Raw genomic sequence first — 22,106 nt, forward strand, 5'->3', positions numbered from 1 at the left:
CCACCAAGCTGTTCCTTGCTCCCCTTTGTCTCCTCTTCACCCCACACAGCACCTCAACTGCTGCACAGATTTCTTCTGTGAATATCTTGCACAAGTCTTCCACCTCCCAAATCTGCTCCAAATCATAGCATTGAGAAGTGGAATTTGCTAGTTAGATAGTACTGGAGGGTTCCTGGTGGTTCTCACAGTTTCTGTTATGTGTCAGAGTTGCCTATTAGCCCGCTATTGTGAGCGGACTTATTTTGTAAAGTTATACATTAATTTCTATTCCCCTTTTCTGTATAATGCTTTATTTTGGTGTTTGATAGATTATGTATCTTTTTTATAGTTCCTTCTCTACATAATTTAGAGTACTACATAATGCGAGAAAACTCTGGTATGTTTTGGATGTCTCAGATTTAACAGCTGTAGGTTCTAGAGAAAACTAGAAGATTCAAGTGTAATGCAAGATTATATAAGGATGGGAGAGAGAATAGAGCAGTTTCAGTCAGTTTCGTTTCAATTTTAGTTTCAGTGCAGTTCAGTGTCATTTCAGTGTCACTGCAGCCTAGTAAAGGTTGTATAGCTCCGGGTCTCGTGAAAGGAGTGAATTGTAGTTAGCATGCATTAAGTGTATTTGGTGAATGAAGACCGTGAACTAGAGAAGCCATTTTTATTTACTATGCCTGAGCTGATCTCGTTGTTACACACCAAAAGGCTGACAGTGAGAAGAATTACTCACTGGGCAACGTCCTTCCTATATTGAACTACTGCTGTTCCAGTCTGTGGCTGTGTGGGATGGGGACGTAACAATATTCACCCAATCGCTCCTCCATTTCTCTCTTATTATTGCCCACCTTTACAAAGCGGAGTCATAAAGTTTTTGCCCACCTGTGTGTGTGTGTGTGTGTGTGTGTGTGTGTGTGTGTGTGTGTGTGTGTGTGTGTGTGTGTGTGTGTGTGTGTGTGTGTGTGTGTGTGTCTGTCTGTGCGTGCGTGCGTGTGTGTGTGTGTGTGTGTGTGTGTGTGTGTGTGTGTGTGTGTGTGTGTGTGTGTGTGTGTGTGTGTGTGTGTGTGTGTGTGTGTGTGTGTGTGTCTGTCTGTCTGTCTGTCTGTCTGTGCGTGCGTGTGTGTGTGTGTGTGTGTGTGTGTGTGTGTGTGTGTGTGTGTGTGTGTGTGTGTGTGTGTGTGTGTGTGTGACTTTCCATAGAATCTCATGAACGGACTGAGCCACCAACACGACCAATATAGCTCAAGAATGGCATGAACTACCAACATGAAACATTCAGGTATTAGGATATGGTCAAAATCATGGACTTTGACAACAGCAATATCTGCCATACAATTAGCATTCGGCTCCCACATGCATTTCTTTCATATTCTGCCTTTTTTCTACGCTCCTTCTATCGATTATTTCCTCCCACCTAATATATATATATATATATATATATATATATATATATATATATATATATATATATATATATATATATATATATTAAGAAGAAAACAGGGGCATGGAAGAAGATGAGAGACGAAAGAGAGAGTTATCTGTAGAGGAAGTGAAAGGTGAAAAGATTAGTAAGTGAGAGTAAGAAGAGAGTGGATGAGGAATTTGGAAGGAATTTGAGTGTAACGTGGAGGGAATGTACAGTAAGAAAATGTTCTGGGAAGAGGTAAAGAGAGTTAGACAGGGTGCCAAATTTAGTTGGGGAGTAAAAGATAAAAATGATACTAGTGGAGAAGGAAGAAAGAGTGAGCATCTCGAGAGAACACTTTAAGGAATTGTTGAACATAAAGAATGAAAGTAATGCGAGTATAAATGGTTTGGGAATGGCTAGGAGAAGGGATGTGAGAAGAAAGGAAGAAATCAGTTGGATGAAAGTTGTGGAAGCAATGAAGAAAGTTAAAAAGGGGAAAGACCCAGGAATTGATGGAGTGTGTGGTGAAATGATGAAGCATGGGGTAGAGATAGTAGTAAAATGGATGCGGAAGATGTGCAGATTGGCCTGGGAGGAAGGTAGAGTCCAGGAGGATTGGAAGTCAGGTATAATTTTTCCCTTGCACGAAGGAAAAGGGGAAAAAGAAGTGTGTGACACTCACTGAGGCATTTGTTTTCTGAGTGTAATAGGAAAAGTATATGGTAGGATAATATATGACAGAGTTAGGGAAATAACAGAGGAATTAGTTGGAGAAGAACAGAGAGGTTTTAGGAAGGGAAGAGTTTGTGTAGATCAGATATTCTTTCTTAGATGTTTGGTGGAATAGTTTCTTGAGAAGGGAAAGAAGTTGTAAGTGGCCTTCTTGGATATGGAGAAAGCATAGTACAGGATGGACAGACAAGGACTGTGGAAAGTTTAAAGAATATATGGAGTAGATACGATGTTGTTGAATGCCGTGAAGAGTATGTATGAGGGTGCTAAGGCGCAGTCTGTGTGGATAGCGAACTGAGTGAATTTTTCTATTTGAAGGTTGGATTCAGGCAAAGCTGTGTCATGTCTCCATGGTTATTTTATCTGTTTATGGATGAGGTTCTAAAAGAGATACAAGGCAGGGCATTGGATGTTGGAGCGGCCTCAGCGAGAGAGGGCAGTGTTTGGAGACTCCCTGTACTGCAGATGATACTGTGTATCAGGTGAAGACGAAGAGGAGCTGCAAGGCTTGGTGGATGAGTTTGGGAGTGTGTGTAAGACACGGAATCTAAAGGTGAATGTAGGGAAGAGTACAGTTATGGTCTTCCAGAGGAGTGAAGTCAGTAAATGTACAGTGAGATTGGATGAGGAGGATATGGAATATGTGAGTGCATTTAAGTACTTGAGTAGTGTGATGAGTAAGGATGGAAGTTAGGAGGATGAATTGGTTGAAAGGGGTTGCTGGTTTCTTCAAAGCAGTGATAAGAAACATGGAAGTGAGCATGGAAATGAAAAAGTTACTACGTGACAGAATTGTGATACCAACTCTAATGTATGGTAGTGAAGCTTCGACTCTGTTGGAGGGACACAAGTCAAGAGTGAGAGCTGTGGAAATGAGTTATTTGAAGGAGCATGTGGAGCCACATGGAAAGACAGACTGACAAATGAAGAAGTGAAGGAGCATTGTGGTGTGGATGTGGATGTGATAGGAAGCATTAGGAGAAACACACTGAGGTGGTTTGGCCATGTGGAGAGGATGAAGAGTGAGAGAGTGGCGAAGGGAGTGAATGAGAGTGAGGTGGAGGGGGGGAGAGGGAGGAGGAGGTCAAAGATGAGATGGAGGGATGGAGTGGAGAGGTATATGAGAGAGGGGGGTGTGAGCTGTGTTCAGGGTAGTGAAATGACGGGGGACAGCGACATGAAGGCGATTTGTTTATAGCTACCCCTTACGGGATTAAGGTGTCTGGCAATATATATATATATATATATATATATATATATATATATATATATATATATATATATATATATATATATATATATATATATATATATATATATATATATATATATATATATATATATATATATATATATATATATATATATATATATATATATATATATATATATATATATATATATATATATATATATATATATATATATATATATATATATATATATATATATATATATATATATATATATATATATATATATATATATATATATATATATATATATATATATATATATATATATATATATATATATATATATATATATATATATATATATATATATATATATATATATATATATATATATATATATATATATATATATATATATATATATATATATATATATATATATATATATATATATATATATATATATATATATAAAACTTACATTAGGGTGGTCAAAAAAAAAAAGTGGGGGGGGGGGTCTTGCTGCTGCACTAGGGTTCCTAATGACAAGACATGTTTCTGGTAAATATTTCATCAGATTTGAACAAGATGTAGAGGCTGGACAACATGAAGGTATTTTCGGGATACTCAACGGAAAGTGAACAAAACTGGAATAATTTCTAACACTGTTTAAACCAAATATGTTAATGTTTTATTAACAACTATTAACACTGCATAAAGCAAAAATGTGTACATGTGAGTTATTGCTAACATATTATAAACAACTTTGAACTCTAATATCCCCATCTCCAAAAGTATTGAAATTCTTGGTGTCTCACTTAACAGTGCCCTCAGCTGGACCTCTCATGTCAGAACACTTGCTAAAACCGCCTCAAAGAAACTTGGATTATTGTACAGAGTCCGTAACTTCTTCGCCGATGAGCAGTTAGCTATAATTTATAAGAGTCATGTGCGCTCTCAGCTTGAATATTGCTCACCCTTGTGGAATGGTTGTGGAGAGGTTGCATTAAGACAACTAGACAAAATTCAGAATAAAGCTGTTAGAATCATTAACAACCCTGCCATTACATATAAACTACCTCCCCTGCAAGTAAGAAGGAATGTTGCCTCCCTTGCATTATTTTACAGATATTTTTTTGGCAAATGCTCAGGCGAAGTTGCGTCCATGGTGCCACCTCTCCATGCCTTCCCTCGTGCTACACGGGCATCTGGTAGCGCTCATGACTGGAATGTCACTCAACCATATTGCAGAACTTCTGCCTATCACAATTCTTTCATTCCCCGAACTGCATCTCTCTGGAACTCGCTTCCCCAGAGTTGTTTTCCTCCAAATTTCAACCCACAACTGTTCAAGTCTAACTGTTACAGATATTTTATGAACAGAGGACACCAGTAATCTGGTGTATGGATTATTTTTTTTCTCCATTTGTTTTTCCTTCCTCCGTTCTGTTAAAAAAAAAAAAATAATAATAATAATAATAATAATTGATACATGATTGTGAGTATATTATAAATATTATTTAATAACGACGTAACATACTGAATATTCACTTACTAGGTATGGATATACAGCTTTTACTTATTATTCCATTAAATTTCGCAGATTTACGTAAACTGAATTTTGTAAAAGGTGTAAGTATTTTATTATGGCAAAACTACAGTCATTAGAGGATGGGCACATTTACCTATGAATTCTAGTTTGTAACAGAAGCTGCTTCAGGTTTCACTGACCTTTTTGTAATGTACGCTTCTAATGGGGAGCGGAGGAGCCCGGGGTTAGGCAAGTTGGTCCCAGCATTTAAGATGAGAGAGACCAGCCTCATCGCTGAGTGGCATTATGTGAGCAATAAACCCCAACCACCCCTTGGATATAAACGTACACAGGCCCAATCCGACTGGAGCGCCTTAATTGCCCACTAAACCACTAGGCGCAATAATTTGGTTATACGGTTACTACCAAGCATAGTAAATGGTTTCCTGGTATATATATATATATATATATATATATATATATATATATATATATACGGTTACTACCCAGCATAGTAAATGGTTTCCTGGTATATATATATATATATATATATATATATATATATATATATATATATATATATATATATATATATATACGGTTACTACCCAGCATAGTAAATGGTTTCCTGGTGTGTATATATATATATATATATATATATATATATATATATATATAATCTCATCAGCTGTTTGACTGTCCACTGCAGGACCGGCCTATCCCTACCGAAGTGGGAACGATACAGCCAATGTATCTCTACCAAGTGGCTTAGGCTGTCTAGTAGAGATTGTATGTAGTGCTTGTATGTGTAACTGTTGTGTTGGAGTGGCTTTGGATGTGTGTGTAGTCTGTGAACCAAGTGTAATCTGCCCACGCAAGCCGACTGGGTACAAGCATACTTTATAATATGCGACACTGTTTCAACCACAGCACCCTTTGTGCCCGCCAATGCAGTACGTGGCCAGAAGAAAGCTCTCAAAGTTTGTTTTTTTACCCTGGCGGGGCGGGAACCCTCGTTCTTCAGTGTACAAAAATGCACACTTTACCACTGAGGCTCCATATATATATATATATATATATATATATATATATATATATATATATATATATATATATATATATATATATATATATATATATATATATATATACTAGAGTGATGTTTTCCCTATACTTGCTGCTGTTAAGCTATGATATTCAGTTTACGGGGGGCCAGAGAAGAGAGGAGAGGAAAGAGAAATCAAAGAACCATTCCAACTACAGTCATCGCCTTATCTATTTTAAGAAAGTTGTTAATTTGCCTTAGTGATAAAATTTGGCATAAGCTTTATTTTTACTTTTAACAAACAATTTATTTCTCTTACAAATTAGCCGTGATAGTGAATATAAGAAACAAATTAGAGCTCTGACTATAGTGATAGCTATTTCTTTTTCTACTGGCAGGTGAGCAGAGGGTAGGTGGTGCTTGGGCCAGCACACGTGCACTGGAGTCTTTCTGCTTCTCTTTTTGGGTTACGGTTTGGGCTGCCTGGCCTTTCTCGTCGAGCAGTTTGTTAAAAAGATCGCGACAGAGGGCTCTGCTGGCTGATTTCTTTCCACTTTCTCAGTCATACCATACCATTTATATTTCACACATGGGTTAATTAAATGTTCACTTCAAAGGGTAATCTATTGTTCAGAATGACCACCAGGTATCAAGTAAATCGATAAAAATCGTATTTACATCAAATAGTTCTTTCAATAAACTTAAGAAACTAATCAGTGTCATTATAAATTAGGACTTGGATACACAATAACACTTACAATTAATTCCCCGTTGTAAGTCTGGTTTGGATTTGCACGACGAATCTTCCTTTACTTCGTTGTCTTGCTTCTATTTTACACACACACACACACACACATATATATATATATATTCTTACGGTAGCGCCAGCCCGGGGCTATTACAAAAAGACAACAAGGCAGCCTTAGATGATCGGCCTCCACTGCGTTGCAAAAATAACGCAGACCCCGGCACTCACGCTCCGCAAACTAGAGAAAAACTGCGCAACGGAAAAACTTAAACACAACACTCTGTACTTTGACTAACAAACGGAACAGCCTACCTATAGATCCAGCCTACTATCGTCACTACCGGAAGTAATACCGCCCGAGACAGTCACAGGAACACCTCCCACTTACTTCCGGTGGTGACGACTTTCTACTTAACCCGTGTCCAAGGGGGAACGCAGTTGACGGCTCATGATAGTTCTCACTAGCCTTGTGCAAGTAGATGGGATTGAACTGTGTAGGGGTTAGGGGTGTGTGTGTATGTACGTGTGTTGGGGAACGTTAATTAAGGCAGCGAGAGGACTACGGTGAGCCAGACTGGCCCTCCAAAGACAACAAGGTCATAAAAACAAATAAAATAACTACTTCCCTCAGTCAGCAACAAAAGAATAAAAATAAACTTAAATGAAAACGCCAGCTCGGCATAAAAATGACTGGGGAGAGAGAGAGAGTGTACAAACACCTGATACTGAAGCTGGTTGGGAAGACACTGCCCTGATCAAGGCTCGTGTGCAGTCAAGCGCGAACGCATGAATCAGATTAACAAGGAACTTAAATTCGTGCCCCTCTCTCTCTCTCTCTCTCTCTCTACAATGAATTGGTACTTCTAATGCAAGCAAAACATCATTAAATATACTGGTAGCTCACATAAGACAATCAAAATAATCAAACGCATTCTCAGCATGGTATGAAATAAAATTGCCCTCAGTGGCGGGAACGAAAGAAACAAAAGAACTTGTAACACTCGCTAATTTAAACTCCGCGAATGACACGGATACTGCATAATCCCCTAGCCCAGCTGTAACGGCTGCACCTGTGGGAGCGGAAAGGCGGACAGCGTAACACGCCCTTCCCCAAGGGAAAATTTTGAGCCCTGGATCAAAATTTTAGAATCAAAACCCTGACCCCTCTCTGGATAAACAATCAGCAATTACGTTATCAATCCCCTTAATATGCCTAACTTCTAAATTGTACTCTTGCAAAAGCAAACTCCAGCGGGTCAAACGCTGGTTCTTAAATTTAAACTTGTTCAAAAACTGCAGGGGATGATGGTCTGAATAAATCTTGATCACAGGGCCAAAAGGGGGCAGGTGGACAGCAAAGTGTTGCAGGGCCAGGATAATCACTAATAACTCCTGCTCTATGACGGAATAGTTCTTCTGAGCTCTATTAAACTTCTTTGAGAAGTATGATATGGGATGTTCAACCTGGCCCTCATCCGGCTGCATCAACACTGCTCCTACCCCTACTCGGCTAGCGTCAACTGCAAGCACAAAAGATTTGTCAAAATCTGGTGCACGCAATATAGGGTGGTGGCACAGCAGAGACTTAACAGTAGTAAAAGCTTGCTCACACTCGGCTGTCCACTGCCACTTCTTATCCTTGCGCAATAAGTCAGTAAGAGGGGCAAGCACTGCGGAGTAATTCCCAATAAATCGTCTGTAATAGCCGATCATGCCCAAAAATCGCTGGAGGGCACGGCGACACTGGGGTGCTGCAAAATTGGAAATGGCATCCACCTTAGCCCGAGGTGGAGCCACTTGCCCATGTCCTACAACAAATCCAAGGTACTGGACCTTAGCACGTACGAACTCGCACTTGTCCAAGTTGACTACTAAGCCAGCTTCCTCCAACCGCTTAATGAGCATTTCCACATGATCAAGGTGCTCCTCCCACTTGGTATCATACACAATGACATCATCGATGTAAACGACACAATTAGGTATGCCATCCACCACTTTATCCATAAGCCTCTGGAAAGTGGCTGGAGCATTCTTCAATCCATGAGGCATCACCTGGCACTGATATACTGCACCACTGACAACAAAGCTAGCCACTTGTTTAGCCCGTTCTGTCAGCGGGACCTGCCAGTATCCTTTTACTAAGTCAAGTTTGGTGATATAAGTGGCATTTCCCACCTTGTCCACGGAGTCATCGACCCGAGGCAAGGGATAAGCATCGGTCTTAGACAGTGAGTTAACCTTCCAGAAGTCCACACACAACCTAACCTTCCCATCTGGCTTCGGCTGCAAGGTAACTGGTGAACTCCACTCACTGAAACTCCTCTTGATCAATCCATGGTCCAACATATACTGGATCTCATTATCGAGAGCTTTCTGTCTGATAGGGTTGATGCGGTAGGGAGCTAATTTTACAGGCTTACTATCCCCAACGTCAATGTCATGAGTAGCCCAAGTTGTCAATTCCGGTGAATCTCCAAAAACTTTCGGATGTTTCCATAATCTGTTGCACAGCTCTTCTCGCTTTACTGGATCAAGGTGTCGCAATTTCTCCACCAGAGCTGCATAACCATTGCCCTCCCATAGGTCAGCTGGTAACATCTCACCACGACTAAGCACTTCCTCCTGCTCCTCCAACTCACTACCAACCGCCAAAACTACAGGAGCGGTCTTATCCCTGGTTCCCTCGACGTCCACTCCAAAGTCACCTTCCAGGGACTGTGGCTGTAACCCTGGTCCACTACTCACATCACCGGCACCAACAGCTCCCTCCACAGCACGTTCTTTTGATGCCACGTCCTCCCTTCCCCGTCCTTCACATCCCAGGTGAGAGACATCAGCAGTCATCCCACAATGAGAATCAACTGGGCGGTAGTATGGCTTCAACATATTAATGTGGCACAACTGAGTACTCTTCCGCCTATCTGGGGTAACAATTAGATAGTCAAGTTCCCCAACTCTCTTCTTCACAATATAAGGACCACTGAATCTAGCAGCCAGAGGTTTTCCTTGCATGGGCAGCAGTGCCAAAACTTCATCTCCTTGCTTAAACTCATGACTTCTGACCTTCTTATTGTAATGAGCCTTCATTTTCGCTTGAGCCCCGATTAGACGGTCACGGGCAAGCTCTAAAGCGCAATGCAGTCTCTCCCGAGTGCGGCAGACATAGTCAAGCATGGATTCCTGGTTGCCAGATTTGTTGTTACTCCAGGCCTCTCGCACCACATCCAATGGACCACGAACTCTGTGCCCAAACACTAACTCATTGGGTGAAAACCCTAATGACTCAGTTGGTACCTCTCTCACTGCAAACATAACAAAGGGTACCGCTAGGTCCCAATCCTTTCCACTATCATAGCAGAAGGTGCGCAGCATTGTCTTTAAGGTCTGATGATCCCTCTCCAGGGCACCTTGTGACTGCGGATGGTAGGCACTGGACAAAATGTGTTTGATGCCCAACTCTGTCATTGTCTGCTTAAACAAATTAGATGTAAAATTTACTCCACGGTCTGACTGCAACTCCTTGGGCAGGCCAAAATGAGTAAAGAACAGGATAAGTTGCTTGACTACTGACTTCGCCTGCATGCTTCTGATTGGTATAGCCTCTGGGTATCGCGTTGTAACATCCATTATGGTTAACAAATACTTGTTTCCAGCAGAAGTAGGAGGTAAAGGGCCCACGATATCAATGATTACCCGGGTAAACGGAGGTTCAACTGCAGGAATGGGAGTCAAAGGGGCCACAGGAAGAACTTGATTAGGCTTGCCCACTATCTGACACGTGTGACAGCTCTTGATGTACGCAGCAACTTGTCCCGGCATACTTGGCCACCAAAAGTTATATCTTAAGCGCTGCACTGTCTTTCTGTTTCCCAAGTGACCTGCTAAAGGTCCCTCATATGCTAACTGTATTAACGGCACCCTATACTGCACAGGCACCACCACCTGCACTAACTCACCCACTCCTCCATCCACCGTGGCGCCAGTGGGCGTCCATCGGCGATGTAAAACATTGTCTTTAATCAGGAACTCCTCCTTACCACGCTCCATACTTCTTTCTTCCCCTACTCGAGCAAACAAGGGCTTTAATGTTACATCCTCCTGTTGCTTCACCCTCAATTCTGCTGGCCCAACACCCGCCAGCTCTACTGAGGACTGAGATAAGGGACTGGTTGGGACACTGGATTGCAAAGGGCGATCAATCTCAGCGCCACCTCTAGTACACTCGACAGGGGGAGGAATGTCAGACTTCACACTGACATCATCATCACCTCTACCCTCAACAGTGACACTGTTTCTCAGGCGCGTTTGACGGTGGTCCTGCATCCCCGTAGTCGACCCCAGCATCCTGAAATTCTTCTAATTCAGTCGGTGGGCTGGGTTCAGTCTCCACACAGACACACTCAGCACCACCTCTAGTGTCCTGAGTGGGAAGTGGGGCAGCGCCCATGCACGAATTCCCACTCTCCTCACCCACCACAGCAACACTCTGCTCACTAGGTTCCTCCATTGGTGGCCCTGCCTCATCACAGTCGACCCCAAGAACCTGTGACTTCGCCAGTTCTTCCTCCCAGGCTGCAACCTGTGCCATAGATCTTGTAATTGCACAGACCGGGAACATGGCTTCCACTTCTGCATCAACTTCAATACCAATTTTTGGGGCGTCAAAACACTTCTTTGCCACAACAACTGGTGGGGGAAGAGATGGAAATACTTTCTCCCCAGCCAGGTCGTTCCCCAGCAGAAAATCAACCCCCTCTACTGGCATTACATCAGCAACAGCTACTTGAGCTGCAGCCTGAACAATGGGGCAATCGAGTTCCACATGAACATAATCATAGTATTCATCTGAGTTCATGACTCTACACAGCACATACTTCCCTGAGTTTACAGGCCCTCCAGTCACGTTTCTGCACACGGACTGTTGTGCACCGGTATCACGAACCACAGTAACTGGATAACTGATCCCATGAATTTTCACTGTGCCGTGACACATAAAAGGTTTACACCAGTCTAGGGACGATTTCTGAGGCAGTTCATCCGGAGGTGGCGTAGCATGTTGGGTAACTTTTTCAGCCTGAGCTGGCAGCGAGCACAGCCGGCTGCACTCCAGCTTTCCACAGACTTCTCCCTCACTGTTGCCACTCTCCCAACTCCTCTCGTTCACCTGACTCGAACCTACAATTAGTGCCACTGGTTTGGCATTTTGGGAGGCCTTCCACTTAGGGCAGTAAGGCTTGATGTGCCCACTCTGTTTGCAAAAGTAACAAAGTAGCTTTGAACTGGATACAGGGCTCTTTCTCCCTGAATTCTTTTTCTCCTCTGTACTTCCCTTGGACTGATTCACGGGAGATTTATCCCAGGCAGGGCCACTCACAGTCCTCTCCCTGGAATACTGAAAATTAGCATACTTGACCCCCATACTCCGCAAGGCCAACACCCTGTCATCAGCCCACGTCGCTGCTTCCTTCACGGTCTTAAATCTCTTCTCCCTAATTTTAACACCAATTTCTTTGTCAGCCATGTTGGTAAAATGTTCCATCAAAAGCAGTTCACGCACATCGTTATACGAAGTGGCGCTCTCACTCAGCAACCACTCGTCTAACCTCTCCTCCGATACCTGGCGTAGGCCATATAGGTGTCAGCAGGTCTTTTCTGAGCACCACGGAACAACAACCGATAAGCCTCCGGTCTAAGTTCATATGCCTTCAGGATGGCTGCTTTAAATTCATCATAATCATCTACATCCTCAGGGCTCAACCTATTATACACTTCCAAAGCTTTTCCCTTCAGCACATTAGATACCAAGCCCACCCAGCGCTGCCTGGGCCACTCAAACTGCCTAGCCTTCTTTTCAAACCTGACAAACCATTCTGTCACCTTCAGCTCATCAAATGCCGGCACTAATTTTAGACTCCTTGAGAGCCAACTCTCCCTATCCTCTGCACGGCCTGAGGTTTGGGTATCTGAAGTTGGTCTATTAGCAGTCACCTCCAAGCGAGTCTTCACCAGCTCAAATCGCATTTTTTCACGCTGCAACTCCATCTGCATCTCCCTCTCTTCTTTCTCTCTTGCACGCTGCATCTCCATCTCCATCTCATCTTTCTCTCTTGCACGCTGCATTTCCATCTCCAACCTTTTCAACTCCAACTGCAACTGGGCCTCCGGTGACAAGACTCCAGGGTATATGGGAGTGGAATGAACAGCTCCAGGGAAAGCACTAGACATACCTGGGGGAACTGCTCTAAACTGGCTCGGCAGCATCATAGATGGTAATAGTGGGGCAGCGAAACGAGGCAGCTGAGCACCATAGTCAAACTCAGGGCTCACACGGGGAGTACCTTTGCTATGTGCCTCTCGTTGTTCCATATTTTCCATATCCACAGGTGACTCAGCACGTACGCGATCTGGTGTAGACACGCGTGACTCCATGGCGACAAATCAATGGCAGTACTGAATAATGAAATACTAATGCTGACTGAGAAACTACACACACATCAACTTCACCTCAAAGCACAGAGAACGCCAAGGTAACGATATCCTAGCAAGAAGAAGGCACTGTTAGGATATCCTGGCGAGGTCGCCACTGTTACGGTAGTGCCAGCCCGGGGCTATTACAAAAAGACAACAAGGCAGCCTTAGATGATCGGCCTCCACTGCGTTGCAAAAATAACGCAGACCCCGGCACTCACGCTCCGCAAACTAGAGAAAAACTGCGCAACGGAAAAACTTAAACACAACACTCTGTACTTTGACTAACAAACGGAACAGCCTACCTATAGATCCAGCCTACTATTGTCACTACCGGAAGTAATACCGCCCGAGACAGTCACAGGAACACCTCCCACTTACTTCCGGTGGTGACGACTTTCTACTTAACCCGTGTCCAAGGGGGAACGCAGTTGACGGCTCACGATATTCTCACTAGCCTTGTGCAAGTAGATGGGATTGAACTGTGTAGGGGTTAGGGGTGTGTGTGTATGTACGTGTGTTGGGGAACGTTAATTAAGGCAGCGAGAGGACTACGGTGAGCCAGACTGGCCCTCCAAAGACAACAAGATCATAAAAACAAATAAAATAACTACTTCCCTCAGTCAGCAACAAAAGAATAAAAATAAACTTAAATGAAAACGCCAGCTCGGCATAAAAATGACTGGGGAGAGAGAGAGAGTGTACAAACACCCGATACTGAAGCTGGTTGGGAAGACACTGCCCTGATCAAGGCTTGTGTGCAGTCAAGCGCGAACGCATGAATCAGATTAACAAGGAACTTAAATTCGTGCCCCTCTCTCTCTCTCTCTCTCTCTACAATGAATTGGTACTTCTAATGCAAGCAAAACATCATTAAATATACTGGTAGCTCACATAAGACAATCAAAATAATCAAACGCATTCTCAGCATGGTATGAAATAAAATTGCCCTCTGTGGCGGGAACGAAAGAAACAAAAGAACTTGTAACACTCGCTAATTTAAACTCCGCGAATGACACGGATACTCCATAATCCCCTAGCCCAGCTGTAAAAGCTGCACCCGTGGGAACGGAAAGGCGGACAACGTAACAATATATATATATATATATATATATATATATATATATATATATTTTTTTGAGGTAGGTGGAGGAGCTCACCATCCACTCACTCGATGTAGTGCTGCTCTCGGGTGTCTGCCCTTTCCTCTCCTCCATCCCTTTTTCCTTCCCTCCTCTTCTGTCTTCCTTTCGTTGATTCTTTCCTTGTCCTTCTGCCTATGGGCAACTTTACACTCCCTCTTCTGTCTTTCTTTCCTTAATTCTATTCTCTTCCTTCTGCCTGTGCGTGACTCTACACTGAGTGACAAGCCAAATGGTTTCCTGTACACCAGGAAACCATTTACTACGCTGGGTGGTAACCGTATAACCAAGTTTTGGCGCCTGGTGGTTTAGTGGGTAATTATTGCGCTCCAATCGGATTGAGCCGGTGAAGGTGTACATCCAAGGGATGGTTGGGGTTGATTGCTCGTGTAATGCCACTCAGGGATGAGTGAGGCTGGTCACTCTCATCTTAAATGTCGGGACCAACTGTCTAGCCCCGGGCACCTACGCTCCACATGGAGCAATGTAGGATTGGATGATATATATATATATATATATATATGCGGGTAAGGGGATGGATATGTTATGATGTGGCAGGGGTAAACCAGCTCTGCTGTCGGGCCCTGCTGCGGATGTCACTGATTGCATTGCGCTGTTGACCCTTGTGCGATGTGGTGCGGTGAGGATCTGTCCGTTCTCCCCTTTATGACTAAGATGCGAATGAATGTGTTTGAATGGATGAGTAAATGGGGAGTGTGTCGTCCTGTCTCGGCTACCTCCCTTTCCTTGGGGGAAGCAGCCTAGGTATACTGTATATATATATATATATATATATATATATATATATATATATATATATATATATATATATATATATATATATATATTTATTTATTTATTTATATACGTAGAGAGAGAGAGAGAGAGAGAGAGAGAGAGAGATACCTCTCTCTCTCTCTCTCTCTCTCTCTCTCTCTCTCTCTCTCTCTCTATATATATATATATATATATATATATATATATATATATACATACAGTCTATATATATGTGCTCGTATATAGTCCGACTCAACACAAAATGTTTACGAGCAAAACAGTTTGAAAAGCGTAAAATTTTTTCACGAAGTACATCTGCATCAGTTATGTGTCAGATGCTTGAAAGTTTAGGGCAAGGCAAGAGATGGATCAGAATGATAAAACATTCCTTTCTGTGGAATGATATGGTTTGGGTGACTAATACAGTATGAATCTGATTCTTTAAGGGGGATGTTTGCACTGTTGTGAAATCTGCTGCTCTGCTCTACGACTGGAGATTACAGAACTGACTGAATCAACTCGGTATCAGAATAATCGGAATCGCCATATGCAATGTTAAACAAGATGCGGTGCCAAGGTACAGTAAACTCGTCCACGCAGTCATTTTAGTGCTAACTTATAAACACAAGATATCTAGTCAAAGATGTCACATATCGAAATCTGAGTAAATAATGGTCACAAATGACGATTTTATGTCCATTTGAAATTTTAGGTCTGACCCATCTAATACTGACCTCCATACAGCTAACTGGGGATGACCCCCCTGATGTAATGGGGCAAGTTAGAGGTTGCAGATTTGAAAGGTGCACCTTTAGGTTTTTGTTTCATGTCAATATGACGAATTTGAAAATTTATGACGGAAAAAAATGGATTTTTTAGATAATTTTTTTGGGCCTACAGCCTATGCCTTGGCCCAATTTACCCCAAATACATTCAATTGATCAGAGGGTCATAGCCCACCATGCCCTTAATTTTAGTCAAAATCGCACCAGTAGTTTTCACATAAAGTTGTTAACAGACAGAAAGGCTGACAGACAAAAGAAGCAAACAAACAAACCCAGTGATAACAATAGCCACCCCGAGCCACTCTAGATCAGGGACTGGTAATTAAAGGTTCCTGCGGTACATGCGCGTCCGTGGTTTAGCAAAATACATAAATACGGACGTCCCTGAGTGTCAACGTTACTGGACGCCTGACCCTGCGCGCCTGACTTCCTCACCCGCCACTGTCTGACCATCGCCTCGCCGCTGGTGAGATATGAGAGGGAGGCGCCGTGCCGCGTGGCTGACGGTGTTAGTGTGGTGGTTGTGTGGCTGACGGTGTTAGTGTAGTGATGGTGTGGCTGACGGTGTCAGTGTGGTGCTGGTGTGGGTGACGGTGTTAGTGTGGTGAAGGTGTGGCTGACGGTTTTAGTGTGGTGGTGGTGTGGCTGACGGTGTTAGTGTGGTGGTGGTGTGGCTGACGGTGTCAGTGTGGTGCTGGTGTGGGTGACGGTGATAGTGTGGTGCAGGTGTGGCTGACGGTGTTAGTGTGGTGGTGGTGTGGCTGACGGTGTTAGTGTGGTGCAGGTGTGGCTGACGGTGTTAGTGTGGTGCAGGTGTGGCTGACGGTGGTAATGTGGTGGTTGTTTGGCTGACGGTAGTAGTGTGGCGCTGGTGTGGCTGACGGTGTTAGTGTGGTGTTGGTACGGCCTTGATTTCTTGTAAAGTTTGCTTATATAACAACATTGATACGGGATTGTTTGGTTATGACGTGACGATTGAGATAACTCAGGAAGATGACCAAAATTTATTACACATATTAGAAGTTCAGGCACGTCGACTATACATATGCATATAAGGTTACCGGTTATAGAAGGCTGTCATCAAATCCTCTCGGTCTGAAAAGTAAATGAAACACTGTATTAGTATCATGATCCATTGACTTTGAGCTGGACGTGGTTGAGCTGGACAGATTAAAGGTGACCTGTTTTTTATATAGGGAATTGATGATACCTATTACTTATTGCAGGAAATCTGTGTGTGTGTGTGTGTGTGTGTGTGTGTGTGTGTGTGTGTGTGTGTGTGTGTGTGTGTGTGTGTGTGTGTGTGTGTGTGAATTTACGGGTGCTCATTTCGTTTCGTAACTACTGTTGGATGATATCTCTTAGCTAGTATTGATTAACGTCTAAGGAAAGACAAGTAATGTCACTATGCGGCAAAGGAGAGGATTTGAGAGGAATGGGTATGATGAACGAAATCCCTTTAACGCCACTGACCTTGAAATTTCTGTCTATGATTAAATAAACGAAACATGTCTGTGATTCAGACAGGTGATGAATGTTCTTGTTAAAAGTCAGGCACTGATGAAGATCATGCGAAGTCAGGAGTGACCCGGGCACATCCAACCTCTGTGATTTTTATCATTAAAGATATGCCTATTCTCAGATGTATAGCGATTAGATGATACAGCAACATTACTGAGAGATAAAGGAGTTTAAAGGATATAACCGTCTCTTTGTTTAAGGTATAATCGTGATGATATGCAAATTTATGGCGAATATTTGATGAAAATTCATGGGGAGGTAATTAGGGAAGATTTGATCTCTTCAGCTATTGAAAAAAGGAGGAAATGTTCCATTGTAAATGAATATTAATATACGGTAAAAAAAAAAAAAAAAAACACGTTTCAGCATCCTCCTATGATAAGAAGTATGAAGAGTAGTGAAATTCAATAAACACAAAGACATAAGTAAAACACTAGTACTGTTCAAGCCAGTAGACTTCCGTGAATAACTAATAAAAATCTAAGTGAAATTGCATCATTTTGAAGTGAGAGCTCCAAGTGAAAAAAAAAAAAAATGCTTAGAAAATTAAGTACACTGAATACTTTCCGAGGTGACAGACTACTTTCTGCTGACTCTCATATTCATCATGGCTAAGGATTTGGGTAGTTTTTGACGCAGGTTTACATTGTGAAGAGAAGGTGTGATGTCTGGTAAATGTACAGCCGGCATCAAAATTATTGTCATCTCCAGCATTTGACTGTATGGAAAACAATTATAAATAATGAGAAATAGGCGACATTGATACCCTTTTTTACAAGTATGGATCATTGTCATAAGTGTCGTTTGCTGTGGACTCACAAGGCTAATTTTTAAAGTTCTTAGTGAAAAATACAGGACAAGCGACAGGACTTTTCAGGGCGACTGTACATCTCAGAAAACAGGCACAGAGATATTATTCCAAAGCAACAGCGAAACTACAGTATCTAATAGTGAGACAAGAGACGGTAAAAATAATTTAGTGCTTCAGAATAAATAGTTTCAACAAATGTATGAAACATGAGATAGCACTAACAAAAGCATAAAGAGAATGAAACAAACTCATTCGAGGACCGAATGCTAATCACCAGCCAAAACATGTCGTTGGATAAAGCACAAATTACCTACAAAATAAATCAGAAGAAAATTCGGAATATTCTCTGGAAATCTTTCACCGCGCTTCGGAAAAGCCAGTCCATTTTGGGAAACATATGGCGGCTGGCATTCGGCCGTCATTAATCAAATCCATGTCAAAAGTAATAGGCTTCTGCACATCCACATAGTTGCTATTTCCCGAAGGTTTGGTGAAAATTCGTCCACAACTTTTCGAGATATGTTGAGAAAAGACACACACACACACACACACACACACACACACACACACACACACACACACACACACACACACACACACACACACAGGTTGGAAAAAACATTGTTTCGCCTTGCTAAAGGCGGGTGGTAAGAATGAACTGGGAACACGTGAAGTACGGATCACGAAACTCCTAAATAATACCAGTGAAATTCCAGTGTGTATGAAGGAGCAACGAAAAAAAGACAGTGCATGCGGCTGTTAGGGCAAACGGTGAATACATAAGAGCGAAGAAATTAAAAGAATATCGACAAGAGAAAAATTACGATTCAAAGTTAAACTTGAAGACAAGGATAAGACACAGTCTTTAGCATAACTTACAGGAAAACCATTTTTTTTTTTTTTCATAATGAAAAGCTCTAGCCTTTCAGTAATATCAGAAAAGGAAGCGTCTTAGTCTGATTTCATGACAAAGAACTCAAAGGATGGGATTGCTTGTTTAGTAACAGTGTAACATCATAAAAGATATAAACTTTCAAATTTACTTAACGAAAATTTTATGTTCCCCTGTCGATCCTCAGTATTATGGATCAGTAGCCTGGATTCAACCAACTTCCATTGACCATAAACCCCTATTGACCTAATCGATAAAGATTGGAAAAGATAATGTTAGAAATCATATGTAGTTGTAAAAGGAGAGAGGTTTGTGGATCGGTGAGCAACAAAATTGGACGATCTAATAACCATAGTTTCACAAACATAGATGGTCATGTGAACTGGAGAGTGTGTATTTGTTAAATAAACAATAAATTGTTACCCTCAACGTAAATAGTCCCATGAGATGAACAGGCACAGTTGCAACCAGAAGAGCTGGTAAAACTCAACGATAAATATAACATATACATTGAGCACCGAATTAAAGTGACTTGCGAAACTCAGAACTACGATTTTCTCATTACGACAACTACTTCCCAAAATTAAAATAAATCATAAATGCCTGGCTGATAATGTGAGGTATTATTAGTGTCTGCAAGTGTACCTACGGCAGGAAACTGATGTAGACACGAAATCCATAAATGTTGTTGTCTGAGATGAAACCAAAGGCACTGAGGAAATTGCTGTGATAAATCTTTGAGCTGCAGTTTGCCTCTGGGGACGTCAATAATAATCTCGACTACTCTATCCCTCATGCCGCCAAACAATTTTACTTAGCCTAGGAGCGGCGTCTCAGGCACGTATTCTCGTCGGGGAAGGAGGTTCCCCGGCACCACTTCTTTAACGATTCATTTTCCAGACTTCACATCAGTATCCTCTTTTATATTTCTTATGATTTTCAAAATATTGACAAAGACTTCTTGAATAACACACAAGAATATAGAAACGAAGCAGAATCAGAAATATGCCGGTAAGGAAGAGGTGACAGGAAGCTTCCTGACTGCACAAAAATAACGCTTTCATGTTTAGGTCCGCGGCCACACCAAAAACTTGCTGACGAGGGCGGATATGAGTGGGAGTTCTGCGTCACATTAACCTATTCAAGTTCATGCACACACCCACCTGCGTCCAGTGGGGCCACTTGTATGGGTTACAATGATATAAAACTCCCACTCGCACCTGTCCACGCCATCAAGCAGTAGGTGTGGACACGACCCAAGGGTTAACGGAAGTAATGTTGATGAAAGTGGGATATCAGAAGGACGCCTGGATGAACCACTCAGAGCACTTCCCCTGAATATTGGTTTACCGACTTTATGGTGAGGATGTTAATTATCCATTATTCTTATTCCTAGCGGACGATCATATTCAGCTTAGGAGAATATCCAAGTGCTCTTAGTATATTCTGTACCTAACCCCTTTCCCCATTCAAAAATCTATTTTGTGTGTCTTGATTTCAAAGTGCCTTTAACCGTGCAAATGGAGAAATTTATACTTCGATAACAAAAACTTGTTATTTCAAGGATCCAACTGCTCCGAGCCCACATACATCATTAATATCATTAAATATGGATGAAGAGGGTCTGGCTGAAATTTTCATATCCCCACAGTAAAGACACTTCAGTAAGGAACTATAATTTCTTCCATACAAATATTTAAATTACATCATTTCACTTGTATTCAACTACGGTGAATGGATCTTTTATGCTGTGCTAGAGAGGGACGTCTACACATGGTGGCACCGATATAAACAAGCAGGACTGTTGTTTGGCTATAAAAACGTCCCTCAACTCTCTCCCTATCCCTCGAAAGAAAAAAAGTGACTTGCTCCAGAGGGGCAACTTCAGCCTGCAGTCCCCTGGATTAACATACAGATGAACTGGTTAATACAACAGCATCTGCAACTACTGCTACTATACTATTACTACTGCTATTATACCACTACTGCTTGCTGTACTACTGCTACTACTACTGCTGTGCTACTACTACTACTGAAGAGAGAAACCTGTACCTTACATAGGAAAAATCAAGCATTATATTACCATTATGCAGAGAAACGAACCTGGGACTTTCAGGTGAGAGCCAGGCAGCATAACACTACACCACGACCAGATAAAAGTTATTTCACATTGTCACAATCTTGTGACCAATGTCCCTCCGCCCCCACTGTGGGCATGGAGAGGATGAGATAACCCCCTGGCACTCGGGCAAGTAGATGCTTATAATCTATCCCAAGCACTTACGGCAAGTCAGAATGAAGAGAAAAACCTGTACTTTACACAGAAAAAATCATCCAATATATTACCTCTATGACGGGAATCGAACCCGGGACTCTCAGGTGAGAGCCAGGCAGCATACCATTATCCCAAGCACTTGCTGTAAGTGTAGCACTTGCCGTAAGTGCTTGGGATAGATTAAAAGCATCTTCTTGCTCGAGTGCCAGGGGGTTATCTGATCCTCTTCAGGCCCACAGTGGGGGCGGAGGGACATTGGTCACAAGATTGTGACGATGTAAGATAACTTTCACCTGGTCGTGGTGTAGTGGTACGCTGCCTGACTCTCTCCTGAGAGTCCCATGTTCGATTCCCGGCATAGTTGTAATATATTGGACGGATACTACTACTACTATTGTACTACTGCTTCTACTACTGCTACTTCTACATACCTCTACTACTGTACTACTACTATTACGTCTGCTACTGCTTTGACTATGCTGTTTGAAAGTCGTATCATAACAGCGAGAATTTGCTAAACTACCTAGTAATGAACAACTAGAACAAAGAGTTAGAATTTCCCTTGGTGCTTCCGGATCCTCAAACGTACAAACTCCCTCACTACATTTATGTCTTTTAATTCTTTGGCCAGCGAACAGACGGCCTGATTAAATCTTCAGGAAACTCAGGCAAAGAAGCGGCTTCAGTCACTACTACTCAATAATAGATAATAATAATAATAATCATCATCATCATCATCATCATCATCATAATCCGGACCTCCTTTCCCACTCTAGGGCACGGT

General features: G+C 42.1%; 1 protein-coding gene across 1 annotated transcript in view; it reads right to left on the reverse strand.

Annotated features, from left to right (window-relative positions):
• The window catches only part of LOC145397036 (histone-lysine N-methyltransferase SETMAR-like), a 40,746-nt gene extending 19,081 nt beyond the window's left edge, over positions 1-21,665 (reverse strand). The window contains exons 1-2 of the mRNA XM_080270253.1: positions 21,616-21,665; positions 20,211-20,267 (exon numbers count right to left, since the gene is read on the reverse strand). Coding sequence (XP_080126379.1) covers positions 20,211-20,267; positions 21,616-21,665 — 107 coding nt within the window. The remainder of the gene's footprint in view (positions 1-20,210; positions 20,268-21,615) is intronic.
• Between the last annotated feature and the right edge of the window lie 441 nt (positions 21,666-22,106).

This window comes from Coenobita brevimanus, chromosome 40 (assembly GCF_032717465.1).
Source record: "Coenobita brevimanus isolate Jiangsu-jjx chromosome 40, ASM3271746v2, whole genome shotgun sequence".
NCBI classification, from domain to species: domain Eukaryota; kingdom Metazoa; phylum Arthropoda; class Malacostraca; order Decapoda; family Coenobitidae; genus Coenobita; species Coenobita brevimanus.